Source organism: Macaca thibetana, chromosome 19 (genome assembly GCF_024542745.1).
Source record: "Macaca thibetana thibetana isolate TM-01 chromosome 19, ASM2454274v1, whole genome shotgun sequence".
Taxonomy (NCBI): domain Eukaryota; kingdom Metazoa; phylum Chordata; class Mammalia; order Primates; family Cercopithecidae; genus Macaca; species Macaca thibetana.
In genome coordinates this window covers 45,643,289-45,666,583 of record NC_065596.1, presented here as the reverse complement: position 1 = coordinate 45,666,583, position 23,295 = coordinate 45,643,289, and the positions used below count along the sequence as shown (strand labels likewise).

Sequence of the window (23,295 nt, the reverse complement as noted above, 5' to 3'; positions counted from 1 at the left end):
TCTGGCATGCACAAGCCTACTGACTCCCCGGGGAATTTGTGAGGGGGATTATCTACCATTGCCCTTGAGTAGATGAGGAAACTGAGGCCTGGGGAGGTAAAATAACCTGTACCAGACCACAAATTTAAAAAAAAAAAAAAAAAATTGGGCTGGGCACAGTGGCTTACGCCTGTAATCCTGGCACTTTGGAAGGTCAAGGCAGGAGGATCACATGAGCTCAGGAGTTTGAGACCAGCCTGGGCAACAGTGAGAAACCTGGTCTCTACAAAAAAATACAAACATTAGAAAGGTGTGGTGACACACACCTGTGGTCCCAGCTACTTGGGAGGCTGAGGCAGGAGGAATGCTTGAACCTGGAAGGACGAGGCTGTAGTGAGCTGAGAGTGTGCCACCACACTCCAGCCTAGGGGACAAAGTGAGACCCTGTCTCAAAAAAAAAAAAAATTACATCAGGACTGGGCTTCTAACCTGGGCGAGGCTGAGATTCAGGCTCATAGACGTCCATGCTCCTCACCCCAACTACCCCTGCAGCCTGATTTTCAAATATCTGCGACTTTTCTTCCCACTACTTCCGGGATTCCTCCGAGGTCAGTAATGGTGGCTTCACTTCCCACAGACGTTAAAGAAGGGCGGGGTTTGCCACGAGCTGGATCTCACACATGGGTGCTCAAATGTGTTCCTCCATCTTCCTTTAACTGCAGTGAACAAGCCGTCAACAGTTCCAGCGGGGTAGCATGTTCAGTGTGTGTGTTTATTTGCATTTGTAGTCGTGAGGAAATTACACTCCCAATGGCAGGGCAGATTCAGGCCTGGCAATGTCACCATAGGCCTCCCCTTGTGAGGAGGAAGCAGCCGGCCTCTTGCAGCACATCGCTTCCCCCTTCTGAGTACCCAGCAAGCCAGACACTGACTTAGAAGATTCTTTTGTTTCGTGTCTCTCTCCTACACACACCACAATCCCAGGAAGGCAGAGACAGCGTCCAGGTTGCCTTCACAGCAGGCACTCAAGAGGGAATTCCTGAGTGAATGCATGAATGGGCGGTTAAGTTCCCTGGCTCTGGAGTTCAAATGCCCTGGGTTCCAATTTCTTAGCTCATCGTGTGGCTCTCTGCAAAAACACTTCATCTCTCTGAATTTCCTTATCTGTAAGAAGGCTGCAGAACGCCACATGAAAAGCTGTTAACTCACACAAGGGGTTCAGCACTGATCTGGGATGTATTACATACTCAAAACTTGGTAAGAGAGAAAAACAAAACCTAGGAAGGTGAGAAGTGGGAGAAAGGGAAGTGACTACGCTTTATGAGGATGGGGAAAAGAGGAGCTGGGGAGAACTAATTGTACCTTAAAGTGGATTTTAAAATCAAACTGTGGCAATGTGCAGCAGCTCATGCCTGTAATCCCAGTACTTTGGGAGGCTGAGGTAGGAGGATCACTTAAGGCCAGGGGTTCGAGACCAGCCTAGGCAAAACCCCTGTCTCTGAAAAATTGTAAAATCAGCCAGGAAGGCTGGGCATGGTGGCTCACGCCTATAATCCCAGCACCTTGGGAGGCCAAGGAGGGCGGATCACCTGAGGTCAGGAGGTCGAGACCAGCCTGGCCAATGTGGTGAAACCCTGTCTCTACTAAAAATACAAAAAATAGCCGTGCATGATGGTAGGTACCTGTAATCCCAGCTACTTGGGAGGCTGAGGCAGGAGAATGGCTTGAACCTGAGAGGCAGAGGTTACAGTGATCCGAGATGGTGCCATTGCACTCCAGCCTGGGTGACAAGAGTGAGACTCTATCTAAAAATAAATTAAATAAATAAATAAATAAACAATAAATAAAATAAAATTAGCTGGAAATGGTGGCATGTACGTGTAGTCCAGATACTGGAGTTGCAGGAGCCTGAGGTGAGAGGATGGCTTGAGCCCAGAAGGTCAAGGCTGCAGTGAGCCATGACTGCACCAGTGCATTCCAGCCTGGGCAACAAAGTGATACCCTGTCTCAGAGAACAATAAAACCAAACTATGGCACCAGCAGATACTCCAGAGAGGGAGACTGAGGCACAGGGGAGACGGCATGCTGATGGAAGAAGACCGAAGGCTGAAGTCTTCAGATGGGCACTAAGAGGGGAGGCCAGAGTCTGAAAACAAACCAGGGTGTCAGGGCAGGACTGTCAGCCTCTAGAGGCTGGACGGCTATCTTCATGGCACCCCAGTGTGCTCCATATACTGGAGCTGGACCTTGGCTGTACCCTCCTCCCCTTTTTGCTGGGCTGGTGGAGATGACGGTAGTCCCCAGCCCCAGGGTTGCACCAATTCAGTGAGCTATGCAAAGGGCTCCGCACCGCCCTGGTCCTGAGGAAATGCTCCATAATGGGAGTGGGTGGTCAGATGCCTACAGAGGAAGGATGCGACTCCACCCATCCGTTCTTCTAGTTTTGGGTAGGGGATGGGGGTAGTCTGTCCTGGTGGCCCAGTGATTTACAACGGCAGAGGCTGCACAGATTTACACAAAGCTTCATGCCATGTCCTCTCCCACCACGCAGGAAAGCACAACCTGCCCACCCTGGATGGTCTGGTCTGCCCAGGAAGTACTGGGGTGGCCCTGGTGGAGTCATTTGAAGGCACCATGGCTAAGCGCATGGACTCTAACTGAGCAGACCGCTGACTGATTGTGTGACATACACTCCCTGAGCCAAGAGCAGTGGCAGACGCCTGTAATTCTAGCTACTGTGGAGGCTGAGGCAAGAGGATCACTTGAGTCCAGGAGTTCGAGGCCAGCCTGAGAAACATAGTGAGACCTCATCTCTACAAAACAATTAAATAAATAAATAAATAAATAAATAAAATTTAAGGCCGGGTGTGGTGGTTCACGCTTGTAATACCAGCACTTTGGGAGGCCAAGGGGGCCCTACAAAAAATTAGCTGGGCATGGTGGTGCACACCTGCACTCCCCAACTACTCGAGGGGCTAAGGTGGGAGGATCCCTGAAGCCCAAGAGGCTGCAGTGAGCCAAGATCACGCCACTACACTCCAGCCTGGGTGACAAGGTAAGACCTGTCTCAAGGAAAAAAAAAAAAAGAAAACTTTTTTTAAAGAAAAACTCCGAGCCTCAGTTTCCTCCTGTGTACACCGAGGGTGGTATAAGTACTTACCTCATGGGTTGTCATGAGGATTAACTGAGGTGACCTGTGTGGACTGCTCAGCCCAGTGCCTGGCACATAACGAGTGTTTCATAAACACAAGTAGCGAATATGTATTTATCATGATTGTTCTTATTAAACAGATACTGAACATTTGCTCCAAATCATGCCCTGAATTGAGGGCTGGAGACAGGGAGGGATGAATGACAAACACTGAACACACAAGTTACAATCAAGAGGTGATCTTACTCACATTGCTTCACCTGAGTAGCCTAAAAAAATAAGTAAGTGTCAAGCTGACAGATAAGCCAAATGAAAATAAAGAAATAATATGGCTGGGCGCGGTGGCTCACGCCTTTAATCCCAGCACTTTGGGAGGCTGAGGCAGGTGGATCACTTAAGGTCAGGAGTTCGTGACCAGCCTATCAGACTGATCACGATGGTGAAACCCCATCTCTACTAAAAATACAAAAATTAGCCAGGTGTGGTGGCATGCACCTGTAGTTCCAGCTACTCAGGAGGCTGAGGCAGGAGAATCGCTTGGACCTGGGAGGTGGAGGTTGCAGTGAGCCAAGATGGTGCCACTGCACTCCAGCCTGGGTGACAGAGTGAGACTCCATCTCAAATAAATAAATAAATACATACATACATAAATAAATAAATAATGAAATTTTGGCCAGGCACAGTGGCTCGCATTAATCTCAACACTTTGGGAGGCCAGGGCAGGCAGTTCGCTTGAAGCCAGGAGTTCAAGATCAGCCTGGTCAACATGGCGAAACCCTATCTCTACTAAAGACACAAATATTAGCCAGGCATGGTGATGCATGTCTGTAGTCCCAGCTACTCGGGAGACTGAGGCACGAGAATCGCTTGAGCTGAGGTGGCAGAGGTTGCAGTGAGCCAAGATCGCCCCACTGCACTCCAGCCTGGGCGACAACAAAGCAAGACTCTGTCTCAAAACAATAACAACAACAGCAAATAAATAAGTAAATACATACATACACACAAAATTTTAAAATTAAAAAAAAAAACAAAAAAAACGGAGATTTCAGAGGAGGCAAGATGTATAGTGGTTACCCAGGTGGGAGGTAGGATGAGGGCCTCCAGGGCTAAACTGACGGTGTTTGAATTGGGTTCTGTCTCTTTCCAGTCACGTGGCCTTGGACAGGAGCCAGTCTCTGTGGACCTGCGTGCCCTCGTGGAGATGGCATCCACCTCACAGGCTGGTGGAGAGGTGGGGAAAGTATCTGCCGCAGCTCTGGCAGGAATGCCTCACCAGCTAGCATCAGATAGTACCCCTCCAGCAAGCACCAGCATCAGATGGCACACCTGGGAAAGCTTCCTAGAGAAGGGGGAGCTGAGCCGAGGGGTCAGAACATTTCAGTCCTAGGGAACAACAAACGCTCCAAGACAAGAGAAGAAAGCCTGGCAGCCTGGGACCCTGAAGACTGACACGGCTGCTACAGGTCAATCAAAGAATAACTACATGCCGAGGTGCCACTCAACACTTTATTTACGCCTATGTGCTCACTGACCCCATAAGGTATCCAGGCAGGGCAGGCACTGTTATCACAACTCCATCAAAGACAGGTGGTAGGTGAGGCTCCGAAGGGCTAAGCGACTTGTTCAGGTCCAGTGCATGCAAGGCTTTGTGGATGGTGCCAGTTAACTCCAAGTCCTCTGTATCGAGGGTAGCTAAGGCCATCCAAACCCACTCTCTCCAGAGCTCAAAGGCACTCTGCCCTAAAACAGAGTAAAGAGTTGAGCCCCCCTTCCCAGGATATCTCATGAGAAGGGAAAGGCGTGCAGATTAGGCAGGTACCACTGTCCCTGTTTCACAGACAGAGACCTGGTGTTTGGGGTCTGGAACGCTTCCCTGAGGAATTGTCATGTCAGCCATCATCTGAAGGCCCTCATACCTACAAAGGCCTCCAGGCAGGAGGAGGCACATTCAAGGAAGGGAAAGATGGCCAGGGGGACTGAAGTGGAAAGAGGGAAAGACAAGAAAAATCACCTGCCTGGCCACATGTGGTGGCTCACACCTGTAACCCCAGCACTTTGGGAGGCCAAGGCGGGTGGATCAGTTGAGGCCAGGAGTTCGAGACCAGCCTGGCCAACATGGTGAAACCGTGTCTCTATTAAAAATACAAAATTTAGCTGGACATGCTGGCATGTACCTGTAGTCCCAGCTACTCGAGAGGCTGAGGCAGGACAATCGCTTGAACCCAGGAGGTGGAGGTTGCAGTGAACAGAAATTACGCCACCGCACTCAGCCTGGGTGACAGAGCAAGACTCCATCTCAAAAAAACATAAAATAAAATAAGCCAATACTGGACTAAGAAGGATGCTGCAAGACTTGAATCTAAGCTCCATCCTTTCTCCTCCTAGCAGCCTGGTACCATGAAAAGAAACTGGGCTTTGGAGTCCAGAGCTCCAAGTTCAGACCTCACCTCTGAGCCTCAGTCTCTCCACCTGTAATAGGCGAGTACTACCAATAAAGGCCTTGCACTATTGGTGTATTAAACATAATAAAAAATTAGAGTTGGCATTGTAAACCATACAGCACTTCAAGATGTGAAAAAGGAGGCCAGGTTTCTTAACACACTACCAAGTAAGAGATGGACCCATCATACACTTAGAAGACCGTAATGACCATCTCCATTCATCCCCAATACACACTGATATGGTTTGGCTGTGTCCCCACTCAAATCTCATCTTGAATTGTAGCTCCCATAATTCCCACATGTCGTGGGAGGGAGCCAGTGGGAGGTAACTGAATCATGGGGGTGGATCCTTTTTTTTTTTTTTTTTTTTTTTTTTGAGACAGAGTCTCGCTCTGTCGCCTAGACTAGAGAGCAGTGGCCGGATCTCAGCTCACTGCAAGCTCCGCCTCCCGGGTTTATGCCATTCTCCTGCCTCAGCCTCCTGAGTAGCTGGGACTACAGGCACCCGCCACCTCGCCCGGCTAGTTTTTTGTATTTTTTAGTAGAGACAGGGTTTCACCGTGTTAGCCAGGATGGTCTCGATCTCCCGACCTCGTAATCCGCCCGTCTCGGCCTCCCAAAGTGCTGGGATTACAGGCTTGAGCCACCGCGCCCGGCGGGGGTGGATCTTTCATGTGCTGTTGTCGTGATAGTGAATAAGTCTCCCAAGATCTGATTGTTTTATAAAGGGGAGTTCCCCTGCAAACACTCTGTCTGCCTGCCACCATGTAAGATGTGACTTTGCTCCTCATTCGCCTTCCACCATGCTTGTGAGGCTTCCCCAGCCATGTGGAACTGTGAGTCCAATAAACCTCTTTTTCTTTATAAATTACCCAGTCTTGGGTGTGTTTTTATTAGCAGCCTGAGAACGGACTAATACACAAATTGAGTACCTACCACTTAGAGATACTGCACAGGGCACTGGAACCCCCAGATAGGCTGCCCCTGATGAGCTGGGTCACAGAAATAAAGTCACTGATAATTAGCACAGACCGAGCTCCAGGTGCTTCCTGACTTCCAACAGGATAGGGACTCTACTCACCGCACTAGCCAGGGTCAGAGAGGTGAAATGACTTAGCCAAGCCCAGGCCTGGGGTGGTGGCTGAGAAACTGACTCACGATTCCTTGACAATCTGAGTTTCCTTCCTCCTCCTTTCCCTGAGCACTAAAACATCTGCTATGATAACAGAGACAGGAAGGGAGGTGAAAATCAGGCAAACACATCTGCAGGGCAGCATGGTATTCAATGAAGGAGTGGGCAGAGGAGGGGCAAGAAGTCAGGGACAAGTAAAGCAGCCCCACCCCTCCTTCTAATCCGACCTTCCTCAGTGAACCCAGTAATTCAATCCAATCTGTCCACAACTATACAGCCTCTCAACCTTTCCCTGACTATTTCTTCATCTCCACCTGGAAAAAATTGCATGATCTTAACCAGGCGCAGTGGCTCACACCTGTAATCCCAGCACTCTGGGAGGCCGAGGTGGGTGGATCACCTGAGGTCGGGACCAGCCTGACCAACATGGAGAAACCACATCTCTACTAAAAATACAAAATTAGCCAGGCATAGTGGTGCTTGCCTGTAATCCTAGCTACTCGGGAGGATAAAGCAGGAGAATCGCTTGAACCCAGGAAGAGGAGGTTGTAGTGAGCCAAGACCCTGCCATTGCACTCCAGTCTAGGCAATAAGAGCAAAACTCCATCGCAAAAAAAAAACAAAAAACAAAACAAAACAAAAAACCCTGCACCATCTAATATGGCAGCCACCAACCACTTGGGCTATTAATTTTATTTTTGAGACAGAGGGCTGTTCTGTCACCTAGGCTGGGGAATAGTGGCGCGATCTCAGCTCACTGCAACCTCCGCCTCCCAGGTTCAAGCAATTCTTCTGCCTTGGCCTACCAAGTAGCTGGGATTACAGGCACACGCCACCATGCCAGGCTAATTTTTTTGTATTTTTAGTAGAGACAGGGTTTCACCATGTTGGCCAGGCTGGTCTCGAACTCCTGACCTCACGCAACCTGCCCACCTTGACCTCTCAAAATGCTGGGATTACAGGCGTGAACCACCACGCCCAGCCCACTTGTGGCTACTTAAACTCATAATTGAATAATATGCCCAGACAAGGTGGCTCACGCTTGTCATCCTGCATTTTGGGAGGCTGAGGCAGGAAGATTGCCTGAGTCCAGGAGTTCGAGATCAGCCTGGACAACATGGCAAAACTCCATCTCTACAAAGATTTAAAAATTAGCTGGGCGCGGCCGGGCGCGATGGCTCATGCCTGCAATCCCAGCACTTTGGGAGGCCAAGGCGGGCAGATCATCTGAGGTCAGGAGTTCAAGACCAGCCTGGTCAACATGGTGAAACTCCATCCCTACTAAAAATACAAAAATTAACTGGGTACAGTGGTGCACGCCAGTAGTCCCAGCTACTCAGGAGGCTGAGGCAGGAGAATCACTTGAACCTGGGAGGTGGAGGTTGCAGTGAGCCAAGATTGTGCCAGTGCACTCCAGCCTCGGCAACAGAGCAAGACTCCATCTCAAAAAAAAAAAAAAAAAAATTAAAAATCAGCCAGGCATGGTAGCATGTGCCTGTGGTCCCAGTTACTTAGGAGGCTGAGGTGGGGGGATTGCTTGAGCCCAGGAGGTTGAGGCTGCAGTGAGCCATGATCATACCACTGCACTCACTCCAGCCTGGGCAACAGAGTGAGACCTTGTCTCAAAAAAAGAAAGAAAAGGCTGGGTGCAGTGGCTCATGACTTTCAAGGCCAAGACAGGCGGATCACTTGAGGCCAGAAGTTCGAGACCAGCCTGGACAACATAGTGAAACCCCATCTCTACCAAAAATACAAAAATTAGCCAGGCGTGATAGTGCACGCCTGTAATCCCAGCTACTAGGGAGGCTGAGGCAGGAGAATTGCTTGAACCCAGTGGGCAGAGGTTGCAGTAAGCCAAGATTACACCACTGCACTCCAGCCTGGGCAAGAGAGCGAAACTCTGTCTCAAAAAAAAGGAAAAGAAAAAGAAAAAAAAAAAAAAAAAAAAGAAAAGAGAGAAAGAGGTACAGAAAGAAAGAGAGCAACAAAAGAGAAGAGACAAGACGAGACAAGAAAAGAAAAAGGAGAGGGGAGGGGAGGAGGAGAGGAGAAGAGAAGGAGAGGAAAGAAAGAAGAGAGAAAGAACAGGTGGGAGAAATAAAGGGGAAAAAACAATAACTCTAAGATAATACAAATTTAAAGATACATTAAAAAATTAAAAGTAGGGACTTCTTCCCTCCCCATTCCTCACCACAAATGAAGGAGGGGAAGCAAGAGGAAAGGTAATCAGGAAATTGAGACAGGAGAGAAAGATTTAATCAGCCTTAAATGACCTTTCCCTACCCTGCCCCAGTCCTGCCCACTTCCTGCCCCAGTTGCCCAGCCAATAGGCTCCTGGGACTGAGATCAGCTGTGGAGGATATGAACTGCTCCAAAAAAAAAAAAGTGAAAAGGTCTCCAGCCCAAAGGCAGGAGACTGCCCTACCCACATCTTGCTCCTGCAGCCCTTCTGCATTTACCTGTTTCAAGTGACTCCATTCCTAGATACCTACTACGTCCTACTCCTGGCCCATCCTCTTCACCCTCCTCCCGTTTGTCCCCCTACCCAGAGCTTCTTTCTACAGATTCCATCTTCTCCTCCTTATGGATTGGGGATCAGAGGATCAGACTCAACCTCACAAGATCTTTTAAGATTTTTTTCCGCAGGGCCTCACCAGTCCAGGCCTTCCCAAGGTCACCCCTTTCTTCTCCCCATCTCCAACGTCAGTTTCTGTCCTTTCCCTCTACCCTCACTATCAACAATGACCAACATTCCTACTGCCCTTATGATGTGCCAGGTCCAGTCCTTAGCATTTTACATATTAATTTTTCACAGTCCTATGAGGTGGCCACTGTTAATATTTTAGAGAGGGAAATTAGGTCCATAGATCCAGAGAGGTGCAGTCCGTTGCCCAATACACAAGTGGAAAGTGGCAGAGCAAGGACATGAACCCACCCATGTAACCACTACTCTCCTATCTGTCAAATGTAGTTCAAAGCTCTTCTGCAACCCCTTGCCTCTCCCCCTCTAAAGAGAGGCTTCCACCCAGGTTTTTTGCAGTGTAATTTTGACAGCATCCACCTGAAGGGATTGTGACCCTTTTGACAAGAAACAAAGCCTTCTCAAGTGTTTCTAAGAAATGTGGGCAAAGTGCCCTATCTGTACCTCTGTCCCTCCGTTTTTCCCCTCATTAACTCAACAAATATTAATCATCTCCTCTGTACAGTGTCCAGAACACACGAGTTCCCTGTCTTGATATTCGATCAGGAGACACAGGAACCAAACAAAATTTTTACACAATTCATTTTAAAATCAGAATTGTGGCAAAGGAGCAAAGAAATACAAGGCCCTATGCAGCCTGCGATAAGGGGACTTGCTCTCTTCTTTCTTCTTCTTGAAGAGGGATCTTTGCCCAGAAGAAAGTCTCTCCTTTATAAAGTCAGTTTCATTCTCCAAACTCTGAGGGAAAAGGTCTCGCGGTCTTCCCCGGTCCCTCCAAGGAACCTCCCCTGAATACGAGTGGCAGTTAATAAGGAACCCCCGGCCGGGCGCGCTGGCTCACGCCTGTAATTCCAGCACTTTGGGAGGCCGAGGTGGGCGGATCACGAGGTCAGGAGATCGAGACCATCCTGGCTAACACAGTGAAACCCCGTCTCTACTAAAAATGCAAAAAAAAAAAAAAAAAAAAAAAAAATTAGCCGGGCGTGGCGGCGGGCGCCTGTAGTCCCAGCTACTCGGAAGGCTGAGGCAGGAGAACGGCGTGAATCCGGGAGGCAGAGCTTGCAGTGAGCTGAGATCCGGCCACTGCACTCCAGCCTGGGCGACTGAGCGAGACTCCGCCTCAAAAACTAAATAAATAAATAAGGAACTCCCATCCCTCTCTTCAAGTCGTCTCCCTCCCTCAGGGCCCACAAAGAAGTTGCAAACGGGTTTTGTCCTCTCCTGAAGAAGTGGAAGTTCTTTTCTTCTAAGGAAGTGGCAGATCTTCCCTTCGGTGTCTTCTCCAAGGGGTCTCCCACTCTTTTTCCCTTCTGTGACAGCCCTTCCTTCATATCCTTCAGGGACCCCACACCCTGAAGATAGCCTTTACATCCCTAATCCCCTTTGGGAAAACCCCCTGGGGCCCAGGTACTCACAGATCTAGCCAGTCCCCGAGCCCCAGGCCGCCACAGCAGCAAGAGGGCAGCCTGGCTCAGGCCTCGGTTTGGCCGCCAGACCCTCGCTGCAGCGATCGCTACCGCCATCTTGGCTAGCAACCACTCAGCGGTCGGGCACTCATGTAGGCTAGATTCGGGGCTGCCCCTTTATGTGCCTGACACAAACTCCAGCACCATCTGACAAGAAAATCACCTTCTTCCCATTCTGTTGTAGATAGAATGCACAGAGATTTGGAGAAGAAAACCTATCTACCCAAAATTTTCCCCAGTCGCCTCATTGTAGTTACTCCTGTAACAGGCAAAGAAGAGGGCAACCTGACCACGGCCTCAGGGATTTAGGGCCCGGGGGCCCAGAGTAAAACAGGTCACTGCCAAGGCCTGCCTCCTGTTCTCAACTGTCCAATGGCGTTGCCAGAGTTAGGAGGTGGGACTGGGCGGAGCCAGATTGTTGGTAAACGCTAAGCCACGTGCGGACGCCAGGACTGACGGCCGAGCCCAGCGCGTGCGCAATGGTTACGCAGAGTGTTCGCAGCGCGCGCTGCCGGGCGGAAGTGATCATCGCAGCCGCACGTGGGGTCGGCGCGATGGAGGAGGAGATGCATACTGACGCCAAAATCCGCGCTGAAATTGGAACAGGGTGCAGCCCTCGGGGTCCCGGCTGCAGCCTCCGGCACTTTGCCTGCGAACAGAACCTGCTGTCGCGGCCAGATGGCTCTGCTTCCTTCCTGCAAGGTAAGAACTTACCCAGGTCTTTTGGAGAGGGACTACCATGTACCGTGCAACGGAGTGCCCATCTCCCCACGATACCAGCTGGTAAATGTCACTCCTGCGTTGATACATGATTTCTTGTCCGATTGAATACTACTACATACGCAGGGATACATACATCTCTCACTCACGACTAGAAAGGAGAATATAGCTCCATCTTTGTAAATATGTCTGAGAATGACAGGCGGGGCAGACCGTCCCCGCAAGAATTGATATTTCAGAATAGGGAAAATCACCTCACCAGGGTAAATATCGCCCTTAACTAGATTCCTCCTCCTCACCCCCGCCCCCGCCCGCCCTACACACACGCCCGCTAGGTCCCTGCATCCCGGACTGACGCAAACCTGTCAATTTGCATACTCTGGACTGTGGCGGATCTTTCACCCACGTAAATACTCCTCAAATTGAAGATAATGTCACTGCCCTGGGTTGAAAAATACATCCCCACCGCTACCTCACTGCATCTCTCCACAGGAGTAAATATCCCTAAGATTAGGGCAAGTCTTACCTATAGGGCAAATATCCCCTTCCCCTAGCTAAATAACTCTCAGAACCAGATTAACTCCAAGAATATTTCTCTTTAACGTTTGAGACAGGAGGCTGGGCACGGTGGCTCACGCCTGTAATCCCCACACTTTGGGAGGCCAAGGCGGGTGGATCACCTGAGGTCAGGAGTTCGAGACCAGCCTGGCCAACATGGCGAAACCCCGACTCTACTAAAAATACAAAAATTAGCCAGGCATGGTGGTGGGCGCCTGTAATCCCAGCTACTGCGGAGGCTGAGGCAGGAGAATCGCTTGACCCCAGGAAGCAGAAGTTGCAGTGAGCCAAGATTGTGCCATTGTACTCCAGTGTGCGCGACAAGACTGTCTCAAAAAAAAAAAAAAATTTGAGACAGGGTCTCACGATGTTGCCCAGGTTGGTCTTGAACTCCTGGACTCAAGCAGTCCTCCTCCCAAAGTGCTCATATAGGTACCAGCCACCACGCCCAGCCCCAATACATTTTAACAAAATCTGGCTGCTGTGTTGATTGTGGGGAGTATGGGGGAAAACAGGGAGGTGATGGTGGCTCCAGCCAGAACAGGAGTAGTGGAGGTGATGAGATTCTGGATGTAGTTTGAAAGTAAAACGGACAAAACTTACCTATAGTTTGGTTTGAGTGCGAGGAAAAAGAGTCAGGCATAACTAAGGTTTCTGCCCAGATCTGTACAAGTCTGGAAATCAGGAGAGAGACCCAAGCTGGACATAGGCAATTTGGAACTCTCTGGCTGTATATATGGTATTTCAGCCTATTGACTGAACGAAGTCAGTGTAGATGGAAAAGAGGTCCCAGGACCAAGCCCTAGGCCTTCCAACTTGAGCAGTCAGGGACTTGTGACAAGCAAGCTAAAGGAGACTCAGAAGGAACGCCCAGAGACTTAGGGGGAAACCGGGAGAGGGTGGTGACCTGGGGCCAAGAGAAGAGCGTGTCTGAGATGTGAGGGCTGACAGCTGTTTCGGCCTTACTGACAGCCGGGTCAATGGAGGGTTGATCATTTGGAGGTCAGTGGTGACGATGTTGAGCTGTCGCAGTGGAGTGGTGGGGTCACAGGAAAGGAAGAATAGACAGCTGTTCAGGAGTTTTGCTGTAAGAGGATCAGATAAGTGGGGCAGGAATTGAAGATGGTTGTGGGGTCAACAGGGGAGAGAATTGCTGGAGCCACGTCTTGAAGAAGGTGAGAGGGGAGGGACTCTTGTGCTCAGGCGAAACACAGGCAGTTCATCTGGAGCCAGAGGCGAGTTCTATTTTGGTTTCTCCAGTCCTCAGGGCAGTTTTTCCTGGAACTAAGCACACCTTCCGTGTAAGGGCAAATTGGGCATCCCAGGAAATACCGCCTTAACCAGGGACCTTCCCGGACCCTCCCTCAGGCTTAGCACTTATGCTGAATTGAGATACCTCAAGTTTCTTCGAACCTAAGAATTAAGAAGGGGCCGGGCGCAGTTGCTCACACGGGTTGCTCACACCGGTAATCCAAGCACCTTGGGAGGCCGATGAGGGTAGATCACCTGAGGTCAGTAGTTCTTTTTTTTTTTTTTTTTTTTTTTTTTTTTTTGACACAGAGTCTCGCCCTGTCACCCAGGCTAGAGTGCAGTGAAGCGATCGTGGCTCACTGTAACCTCCACCTCCCAGGTTCCAGCGATTCTTCTGCCTCAGCCTCCCGAGTAGCCAGGACCACAGGCGCGTGCTCCCACGCCCAGCTAATTTTTGTAGTTTTTAGTAGAGACGGGGTTTCACCATGTTGGCCAGACTGATCTTGAACTCCTGACCTCGTGATCCACCCGCCTCGGCCTCCCAAATTGCTGGGATTACAGGCGTGAGCCACCTCGCCCAGTCGAGGTCAGGAGTTCTGAGACCAGCCTGGCCAACATGGTGAAAACCCGTCTCTACTAAAAATACAAAAATTAGTCGGACGAGGTGGCACGCACCTATAATCTCAGCTACTCTGGAGGCTGAGGCACGAGAATCACTTGAGCCTGGGAGGCGGAGGTTGCAGTGAGCTGAGATTGCACAACTGCACTCCAGCCTCCTGGGTGACAGAGGGAAACTTTGTCTCAAAAAAGAAAATAGAGACAGGAGTCTTGCTATGTTGCTCAGGCAGGTCTCAAACTCCTGGCCTCGAGCAGTCCTCCCACCTGGGCCTCCAGAGTGCTGGGATTACAGGTGTGAGGCACCATGTCTGGCCTCAAATGTTTTGGTTTTTTTTTTTTTTTTTTTTTTTTTTTTTTTTTTTTTTTTTTTTTTGAGACGGAGTCTCGCTGTTATTGTCCAGGCTGGAGTGCAATGGTGCCATCTCGGCTCACTGCAACCTCCGCCTCCCCGGTTCCAGCAATTCTGCCTCGGCCTCCCGAGTAGCTGAGATTACAGGCACCCACCACCATGCCCAGCCAATTTTTGTATTTTTAGTAGAGATGGGGTTTCACCATGTTGGCCAGGATGGTCTCAAACTCCTGACCGCAGGTGATCCACCCACCTCAGCCTCCCAAAGTGCTAGGATTACAGCAGACAGTACTAGAAGCCAGGCTATTTATTTCTTCGGTCTTACCTCCTGTACCCCATTTATAGCTTCTGGGGAAATAAGCAGGAATCAGGATTCATTCCAGATATTATTCCTTTCTCAGGTGTCCAGACTGGACTGGTGCAGAATTTGGGGACCAGTGCCTAAGGGAAGAGCTGGGCTGGGGAACCTTTGGAAAGAGAAGTTGAGAGCAGCGACAGTAAGAAGGAGGATGGTTAGCTTTCAGGAAGAACTTCCTATTAAAAGTTACTAATACTGGCCGGGCATGGTGGCTCATGTCTGTAATCCCAGCACTTTGGGAGGCCGAGGCGGGCAGATCATGAGGTCAGGAGTTCGAGACCAGCCTAACCAACATGGTGAAACCCAGTCTCTGCTAAAAATAAAAAAATTAACTGGGCATGGTGACTTGAACCTGTAATCCCAGCTACTCAGTAGGCTGAGGCAGGAGAACTGCTTGAACCCGGGAGGCGGAGGTTGCAGTGAGCCGAGATCACGCCACTGCACTCCAGCCTGAGCGACAGAGCAAGACTCCGTCTCAAAAAAAAAAAGAAAGTTACTAATATCAGGGCTAGGCATGGTGGCTCACGCCTGTAATCCTAGCACCTTGGGATTACAGTTGCCCAGGAGTTCGCAACCTGCCTGAGCAACATGGCAAAATCCCCTCTTCACTAAAAATACAAAAATTATCCAGGCATGGTGGCACGTGCCTGGAGTTCCAGCTACTTGGGAAGCTGAGGCAGGAGGATCGCTTGAGCCCAGAAGGTTGAGGCTGCAATGAGCTGTGATGGCACCACTGCACTCCAGCCTGGGCAATGAGAGTGAGACCCTGCCTGAATGCCTGAATGGATGAATGGATGAATGTTAATAATATCAGCTAAAGTCTGTTGCGCACTCAGCATGAGCCCCGCAGTGTTCTAAGTGTTCTCTTTGAATTGTGTCCTTTGATCCTCACAAGACGCTAGCGGGGAGCGACTGCTATTTTCCCCATATTACAAATGAGGATACGCAGGCAGAGAAATGAAGTGAGTACTCAAAGAATCACTGCCAACAAATGGCGGGGGTGACATGGGGAGCCCTGGCCATCATGCTCAGTGCCACGAATGGGGCCCCAGGAGCAGGGAAGCTGTGAGTGAGGCCCTCCCGCCCTGCTGTCTCCTCAGGTGACACCTCTGTCCTGGCGGGTGTGTACGGTCCGGCCGAGGTGAAGGTCAGCAAAGAGATCTTCAACAAGGCCACACTCGAAGTGATCCTGAGGCCGAAGATCGGGCTGCCTGGTAATTGGGCCCTGCTGAACCTCTGAATAGTGCCCAGTTTGTCATAACCGGCCCCCAGCTCTTCCCTACCAGCTGCCCCGAGTCTCCACTCCCCGCTTTGGTCCCCACTCAGCTGTTTCTGTCTTTAACTCTCTGCCCTGTATCTCATCTTCTGTTGCTTCTCTCTCTGCCTCTAATTTCTCCCTCCTTCTTTCTCCCTCTCTCTGCCTCCACTCATTCATTCTATTAACCTGTTTTTCTTTTCATTTATTTATTTATTTATTTATTTTGAGATGGTGTCTCGCTCTGTCACCCAGGCTGGAGTGCAGTGGCGCGATCTTGGCTAACCGCAACCTCTGCCTCCTGGGTTCAAGCAATTCCCCTGCCTCAACCTCTCGAGTAGCTGGGATTACCGGTGCACGCCACCATGCCCACTAATTTTTTGTATTTTTTTAATAGAGATGGGGTTTCACCATGTTGGCTAGGATGGTCTTGATCTCCTGACCTCGTGATCCGCCCACCTTGGCCTCCCAAAGTGCTGGGATTACAGGCATAAGCCACTGCGCTTAGCCATTTTTTAAAAATTTTAATTTCATATTTTTAAGACGGAGTCTCGCTCTGTTGCCCAGGCTGGAGTGCAGTGGCTTGATCTCGGCTCACTGCAACCTCCGCCTCCCAGGTTCAAGCAATTCTCCTGTCTCAGCCTCCCGAGTAGCTGGAATTACAGGCGTTAGCCATCACGCCTGGCTAATTTTTGTATTTTTAGTAGAGACAACGTTTCACCATGTTGGTCAGGGTGGTGTCAAACTCCTGACCTCAAGTGATCCACCCGCCTCATCCTCCCAAAGTGTTGGGATTACAGACATGAGCCCCTGTGCCTGGCCCATTAACCTGTTTTTCCACCCTTTTACCCTCATATCCTTCAATCCCCACTGGCTGGGCCTACTAGGGTGGGAGTGGGCGTGGGTAGCAGCATAGACATGGAACTACCAGGTCTTCTTCCCCTGGATGGTTCCTTTGGTGGATGCTGGAGGTAGCAGGGGTCGGTGGACAGCAGTCAGGCCTTGCCTTCTTCCTACTGGAATCTTCCATCATCCCAGGTACCTGCAGCATCCCAGGCTGAGACTGTGGGCCCTTTCCAGGGGTTTGGGTGGGGCGTATGGAGGAAGGTGAGTCACATGAAGGGGAAGACCCTGACAACCGCTCTTCAATTTCCCCAGGTGTTGCAGAGAAGAGCCGGGAGCGGCTGATCAGGAACACGTGCGAGGCGGTGGTCCTGGGCACATTGCACCCCCGCACCTCCATCACTGTGGTGCTGCAGGTTGTCAGCGATGCTGGCTCTGTATCCTTTCTCCCAGGCCTCCTCCTCCAGGAAGTCTCCTGATTGCTTCCCTTCTGGTGGCTATATATATGCTGTCTGCTAGCCAGAAAAACTTCAAACACTTAACAGGTACCAGCTCACTGAAGAAGGAGAGCAAACACCCTGGGTGCTTACTTATGTGGCAGGCACTGTTCTGTGTGCCTTACACACATTAACTCATTTAATATAGCACATGCCCTTAATGATCCCCATGGAAGTGGCAGAGCCAAGACTTAGACCCAGACCATCTAGTTCTAGAGCCCAAGGACCCTGGCAGATGAGTGTTCTTATGTTCGCATATTTTTGGTGACAAAACTGAGGCCCAGGGAGGGGAAGGGGCTTGCCCAAGGTCACACAGCTGGAAGGCCGCACAGGCGGGACTTAAGCCCAGGCCCGTCTGACTCCAGAGCCTGTGCCAATCACTTTTGTGTTTTTGGTTTTTTTCTTTGTTTGTTTGTTTTTGAGACAGGCTCACTCTGTCGCCTAGGCTGGAGTGCAGTGGTGCAGTGTCAGCTTACTGCAACCTCTACCTCCCGGGCTCAAGCGATTCCCATGCTTTAGCCTCCTGAGTAGCTGGAGTTACAGGTGCCCGCCATCACACCAGGCTAATTTTTGTATTTTTAGTAGAGATGGGGTTTTGCCGTGTTGGCCAGCCTGGTCTCGAACTCCTGACCTCAAGTGATCAGCCCACCTTGGCCTCCCAAAGTGCTAGGATTACAGGCGTGAGCTACTGTACCCAGCTGGCAATCACTTCTACTCGCCACCACAGTGGATTTTAGGCCCTCAGTGCTGGGGGCACCCTGAGCAGACAGCAGCTGAGTCAGGAGCTTGGCCTTGAAAGATCTCCCTGTCTGAGGTGAGGGAGGTTGAGGTTGAGGACCAGAATTAGGCACTGTAGAAGGCTTTACTGGAACATGGCCCTGAACTGGACAGACATTTTATGGATAGGCAGAGAGAGAAAGTATTGTGACCCCATTTTACAGAAGGGGAAAGTAAAGCCCAGAGGAAGTGGTAGAGGATCAGCATCAGAGCTGGAAGCGGTTGACTCTAAAGCTGGCCTTTGTGTGGCCTGCTCTGCCTGGAGAAGACACACATGAGGAAACTGAGGCAGAGTCAACTGACTCCCAACCTGTGCTGTCTTTCCACTGTGAGCTCCCTGCAGGCAGCAGCGCGATGGCTCTTCTTCCATTGCCCTGCCAGCTCTGTCACCGCTGAGTGGCTGCTACCCAAGTTTTGAGCCTGGCTTTGCCAGTGCCTCCCCCATGTGACTTTGGAAGGTTTCTTCCCTTCTCTGACCCTACTTGCCAACAAATGTGTGGTACGTACTTCAGTACATACCTATTGAATATTATATTCCCCGTCTAACAGATGAGGAGATTGAGACTCTAAGTCATTTGTTCAAGGTCACACAGCTGAGAGAGCAAAACTGGGTCTGGAACCCAGGGCTACTTGATCCCCAGACCACTTTTAAGCACTCTGCCATACTGCCCTTCTGTGACCGATTAGTGATGTCTGCCACAGGCATCAGCCTGGTCGGGGGAGGCATGGATCTGCTCTGCTGGCCAGGCCTACAGTAGAAACTTCTTAGGCTGGGCACAGTGGCTCATGCCTGTAATCCCAGCACTTTGGGAGGCCGAGGCAGGTGGATCACCTGAGGTCAGGAGTTTGAGACCAGCCTGGCCAACATGGTGATACCCCGTCTCTACTAAGAATACAAAGATTAGCCGGGTGTGGTGGTACATGCCTGTAATCCCAGCTACTCAGGGGGCTGAGGCAGAAAAATCGCTTGAACCCGGGAGGTGGAGATTGCAGTGAGCTGAGATCACACCATTACACTGCAGGCTGGGCAACAAGAGCAAAACTCCATCTCTAAAAAAAAAAAAAAAAAAAAAAGAAAACTTAACCATTGCCTGTGGTGCTCAGCTCCTGGCCTGTTGTCTGAATGCCGCCTGCATGGCATTGGTGGATGCAGGTGTGCCCATGCGGGCTCTCTTCTGTGGGGTCACCTGCGCCCTAGACTCTGATGGGACTCTCGTACTGGATCCTACATCCAAGCAAGAAAAGGTAGGTGTGAAGATCGGGGTGGCTGAAGGGCAGAGGCCAGACAGCTCCCCCTCCCTTCCTCCAGGCCTCACTTCTCTGCAGATAATAGGCTCATGCCACCTCGATCCCACTTAGCAAGGGCTGCTCTTATCGTCGTGGTTCATTTAGCAGCAAGTGCTAGAAACCCAGCTTAAACTTGCTTAATTAGAAAGGAAATGTGGGGCCGGGTGCGGTGGCTCACACCTGTAATCCCAGCACTTTGGAAGGCCGAGGTGGGCAGATCATCTGAGATCAGGAGTTCAAGACCAGCCTGACCAACATGGAGAAACCCCGTCTCTACTAAAAATACAAAATTAGCCAGGTGTGGTGGTGCATGCCTGTAATCTCAGCTACTCAGGAGTCTGAGGCAGGAGAATCACCTGCATCCGGGAGGTGGAGGTTGTGGTGAGCTGAGATCGCACCATTGCACTCCGGCCTGGGCAACAAGAGTGAAACTCCATCTCAAAATATAAATAAATAAACTAGAAAGGAAATGTATGTCCGGGTGTGGTGGCTTACACCTGTAATCCCAGCATTTTGGGAGTCTGAGGCGGGAGATCACCTGAGGCCAGGAGTTCGAGACCAGCCTGGCCGACATGGCGAAACCCCATCTCTACTAAAAATACAAAGGTTGGCTTGGCATGGTGGCACGTGCCTGTAATCCCAGCTACTCGGGAGGCTGAGGCATGAGAATCACTTGAACCCAAAGGGTGGAGGTTGCAGTGAGCTGAGATCGCGCCACTTCACTCCAGCCTGGGTGAAAGAGTGAAACTCCATCTCAAAAAAAAATAAAACCAGGACTTTAAACAGCATCAGGATGTCCTTGCTTCACTTCTCATCCCTGCCTTTCTCTCCACGTCAGCTTCATTCTCTCGGCCAGCATCTCTCCTGAGGCTGGGACTGACCCCTTACGTTCCATTTCCATCTTAAGAGGCTCAAAAGCAAACAAGAAGACAAGAGAGCTTTCCTCGTCGGCTCAGGTCCAGTGTCCTAAGCTCAGGTTATTCTGAGTTTTCTGCCCAGTGCTATAATGGTCCCCTCCAGTCAAGAAGACAGAAACCACTTGGAGAGTTTCAGATGGAGGGAGTTAAATGCAGGGACTTTGTAACAACAGTGTTGGAGGAGCTAGAGGAGGAAAAAGGAACCAGGAGTGACACCCAAAGATGAGAAACCCCTCCCAGACCTGGGCTGAACCTGCGAGCCAGCTCCTGCTCTGTCATGTTGGAGACATCATCTCAATTGGTTCTGCATGCACATAGCATGTCCTGCCTCTGCCCTGGCCACTGAGGTCCAGAACCCACCCCACCTCCATGGCTGTCACACAGCCACGGCCATCAGCGCCTGCCATTGTCAGTGAGGACCAGGGTGCTGCTCTTCTTCCATTCTCCCACCTCATTACTGCTGGAAACTAGCTGGTAAGGGAGTCTGGGACATACAGCTTGCTGGCTTCCAGCCCCTGTGGGGCAGAGCATGGAAGGGTGACTGGGAGGCCGAGAGGCACCAGATAAGTGAGTGGCACTGTGGCTAGCCCCTTGGGGCAGGAATACTAAGCTTGAAAGCCCCTGTCAGAACCACGTGGTTGGAATAAGGGGCATGGAGTACAGTTCTACAAAGGAAAGGCAGAGGGCTATACCCGGGGAAATAGGGAAGGAGTGGTGTAGACAAAAAATGACTGCGCTTCATGCTTGATAGGTGAGCACCTGGCTGTGGAAAGGGAGAGGCCTGGAGGCCAAGGGTCCGGAGTCCCCTCAGTGGGACTGGCTGCAGGTGTGTGGTGGGAAGCGGGGTGTTGAGACAGGGTCTCACTGTCGCCCATGCTGGAGTGTAGTACGATCACAGCTCACTGAAGCTTCAAACTCCTGGGCTCAAGCAGTCCTCCCACCTCTGCCTCCTGAGTAGCTGGGAACTCAGACATGCACCCCCATGTCCAGCTACTTTTTTTTTTTGTTTTCTTTGTTTTTGTTTTTGTTTTTTGTTTTGTTTTGTTTTTTAAGAGATGGGGTCTTCCTCTTTTGCCCATACTAGTCTTGAATTCCTGGCCTCAATCAGTGTCCTGCCTCGGCCTTCCAAAGTGCTGAGAGTATTGTCATGAGCCACTGTGCCTGGTCAAAGCACTGGCTGAGATTTTATCTGGGGGGAAGGTCCTAGGTCCCCCACCACCTTCTACCCCTTGTACCTAGGAGGCCCGGGCAGTCCTGACCTTTGCCCTGGACAGCGTGGAACGGAAGCTGCTGATGTCCAGCACCAAGGGGCTCTACTCGGACTCTGAGGTACCAGCATGGGGATGAGGCGAAAAGCCAGAACCTTCCTTCCCACTGATATACGGTCTTGTCCCAACTCTGCCCTGGATTCTGAGAGGCCTCAGGAGAGCCTCTTACATTTCTTCTTGTAAAAAAGAGGGAGTTTTCAAACTTCATGGTCCCAGAAACCTTTGCGGAAATGTTTAAGGGAAGCCCAATTTATGAGACAGGCGAAAAGAGGATGAGCTCTGTTTGAAGTCAGAAGAGGGCCTGTGATGGTCCCCCAGCTCCCAGCTCAGAGTGGTGAGCCCCGGGAATTCTGGGTCTCAGGCTAAGAGACAGAGCCTGGAAACTCTTGGACCAGACTGTCTGCAAAAGCATGTCCAACCTGGACTTCAGGAATCTAGGAATACATGGCAGTGAAGACTGGGAGTCTCTTGATTCCGTGGCTCTTAGATTATTTAGGCTCAAGGGGCCCATGGCTGTAAAATCCCAAGACCACTCCAATTCTGTGCACTCTCCAATTCCATAGCTCTGCAAAGCTGGGGCCTCCAAGGTCTGAGGATACCTGATTGGTCTGAGTCCTGTTGCTGTCAGAATCTGATCTTAAAGCCCTTCGCCCTTTTCCTGATCTCTAAAAAACAGCTCATGAAATGGGAAATAATCCCTCACCACCTGCCTCACTTGGGGTTAGGGGAGTGATGGGAGGTTAAGGGAGTCAGGTGGGGTCAGCAGAAACTCCTGGGTCAACTAAGTCACGTGTGCATGCAGGGCTCAGCCCCCAGCACTGACCGGTCTCTCCCGCACAGCTCCAGCAGTGCCTGGCTGCGGCCCAGGCCGCTTCGCAACACGTCTTCCGCTTCTACCGGGAATCGCTGCAGAGGCGTTACTCCAAGAGCTGAGGCAAGCTGGGGCAAAGGGCCGCTCCCACTGCCTCCACCCACTCACCCCCTGTAGCCTGAAGCAAACCAGCGGCCCAGCCTTGCCTCTCTGTCCTGTGGGCTCCTGTGAGCCTGCAGCTCTGTAACCACAGGGCTCCTGTGGGGAGGCCTTGGCCTGTGACAGCCCCCAGCAAGGATAACATTCAGAGGAGCTCACATTTATGGAATAGATGAGTCAATAAATTAATTCACTTTAACAAATGTCTGTTGAGCACCCATTGTGTGCAGGCCCTGCTAGTGAGATCCCAGAGGAGCAGGGAGGTAAACTGGAATTTGTCAGATGGTAGTAAATCTATAACAAAGTAAAAAGCAGGGAACAGGAGTTTGGGAGAGTCCCTTTATGGAGGGCAAATTCAGTACATCAGGCATCAGTGCCTCCACAGAGCAGGGCACCTCAGAGGGGCCCTGAAGGAGGAAAGGGCATGAGCTCTTGGATAACGTGGGGAAGGAGCCCCCAGGGACTGGGGACCAGCTTGGTGAACAGGGTGGCCAGAGCCAGTGAGCAAGAGCAGGAGAGCAGATGGGGCTGCGGGGAACGGGCAAGCATGCAGGTGGGACCTTGTAAGCCATGGGGGGAATCTCACCCACCAACCCTGTGAGATGGGGCTGTTGTTACAGTCTCTGTCTTGTTTTGTTTTGTTTTGCGACGGAATCTCGTTCTGTTGCCCAGGCTAGAGTGCAGTGGGGTGATCTCGGCTCACTGCAACCTCCGCCTCCCGGGTTCAAGTGATTCTCCTGCCTCAGCCTCCTGAGTA

The 23,295-nt window shown here is 50.9% G+C and overlaps 2 protein-coding genes across 2 annotated transcripts in view; one reads left to right on the top strand and one right to left on the bottom strand.

Annotated features, from left to right (window-relative positions):
* Window positions 1–23,295, bottom strand: part of BCKDHA (branched chain keto acid dehydrogenase E1 subunit alpha) — a 446,963-nt gene that overhangs the window by 358,449 nt on the left and 65,219 nt on the right. The window contains exon 2 of the mRNA XM_050768473.1: window positions 10,820–10,937. Coding sequence (XP_050624430.1) covers window positions 10,820–10,927 — 108 coding nt within the window. The 5' untranslated portion in view covers window positions 10,928–10,937. The remainder of the gene's footprint in view (window positions 1–10,819; window positions 10,938–23,295) is intronic.
* On the top strand, window positions 11,164–22,737 carry EXOSC5 (exosome component 5). The gene is made up of 6 exons (XM_050768541.1): window positions 11,164–11,572; window positions 15,825–15,938; window positions 17,138–17,259; window positions 19,201–19,341; window positions 21,540–21,629; window positions 22,409–22,737. The coding sequence occupies exons 1-6, from the start codon at window positions 11,350–11,352 to the stop codon at window positions 22,499–22,501; spliced, it is 783 nt and encodes a 260-aa protein (XP_050624498.1). The 5' UTR covers window positions 11,164–11,349; the 3' UTR covers window positions 22,502–22,737.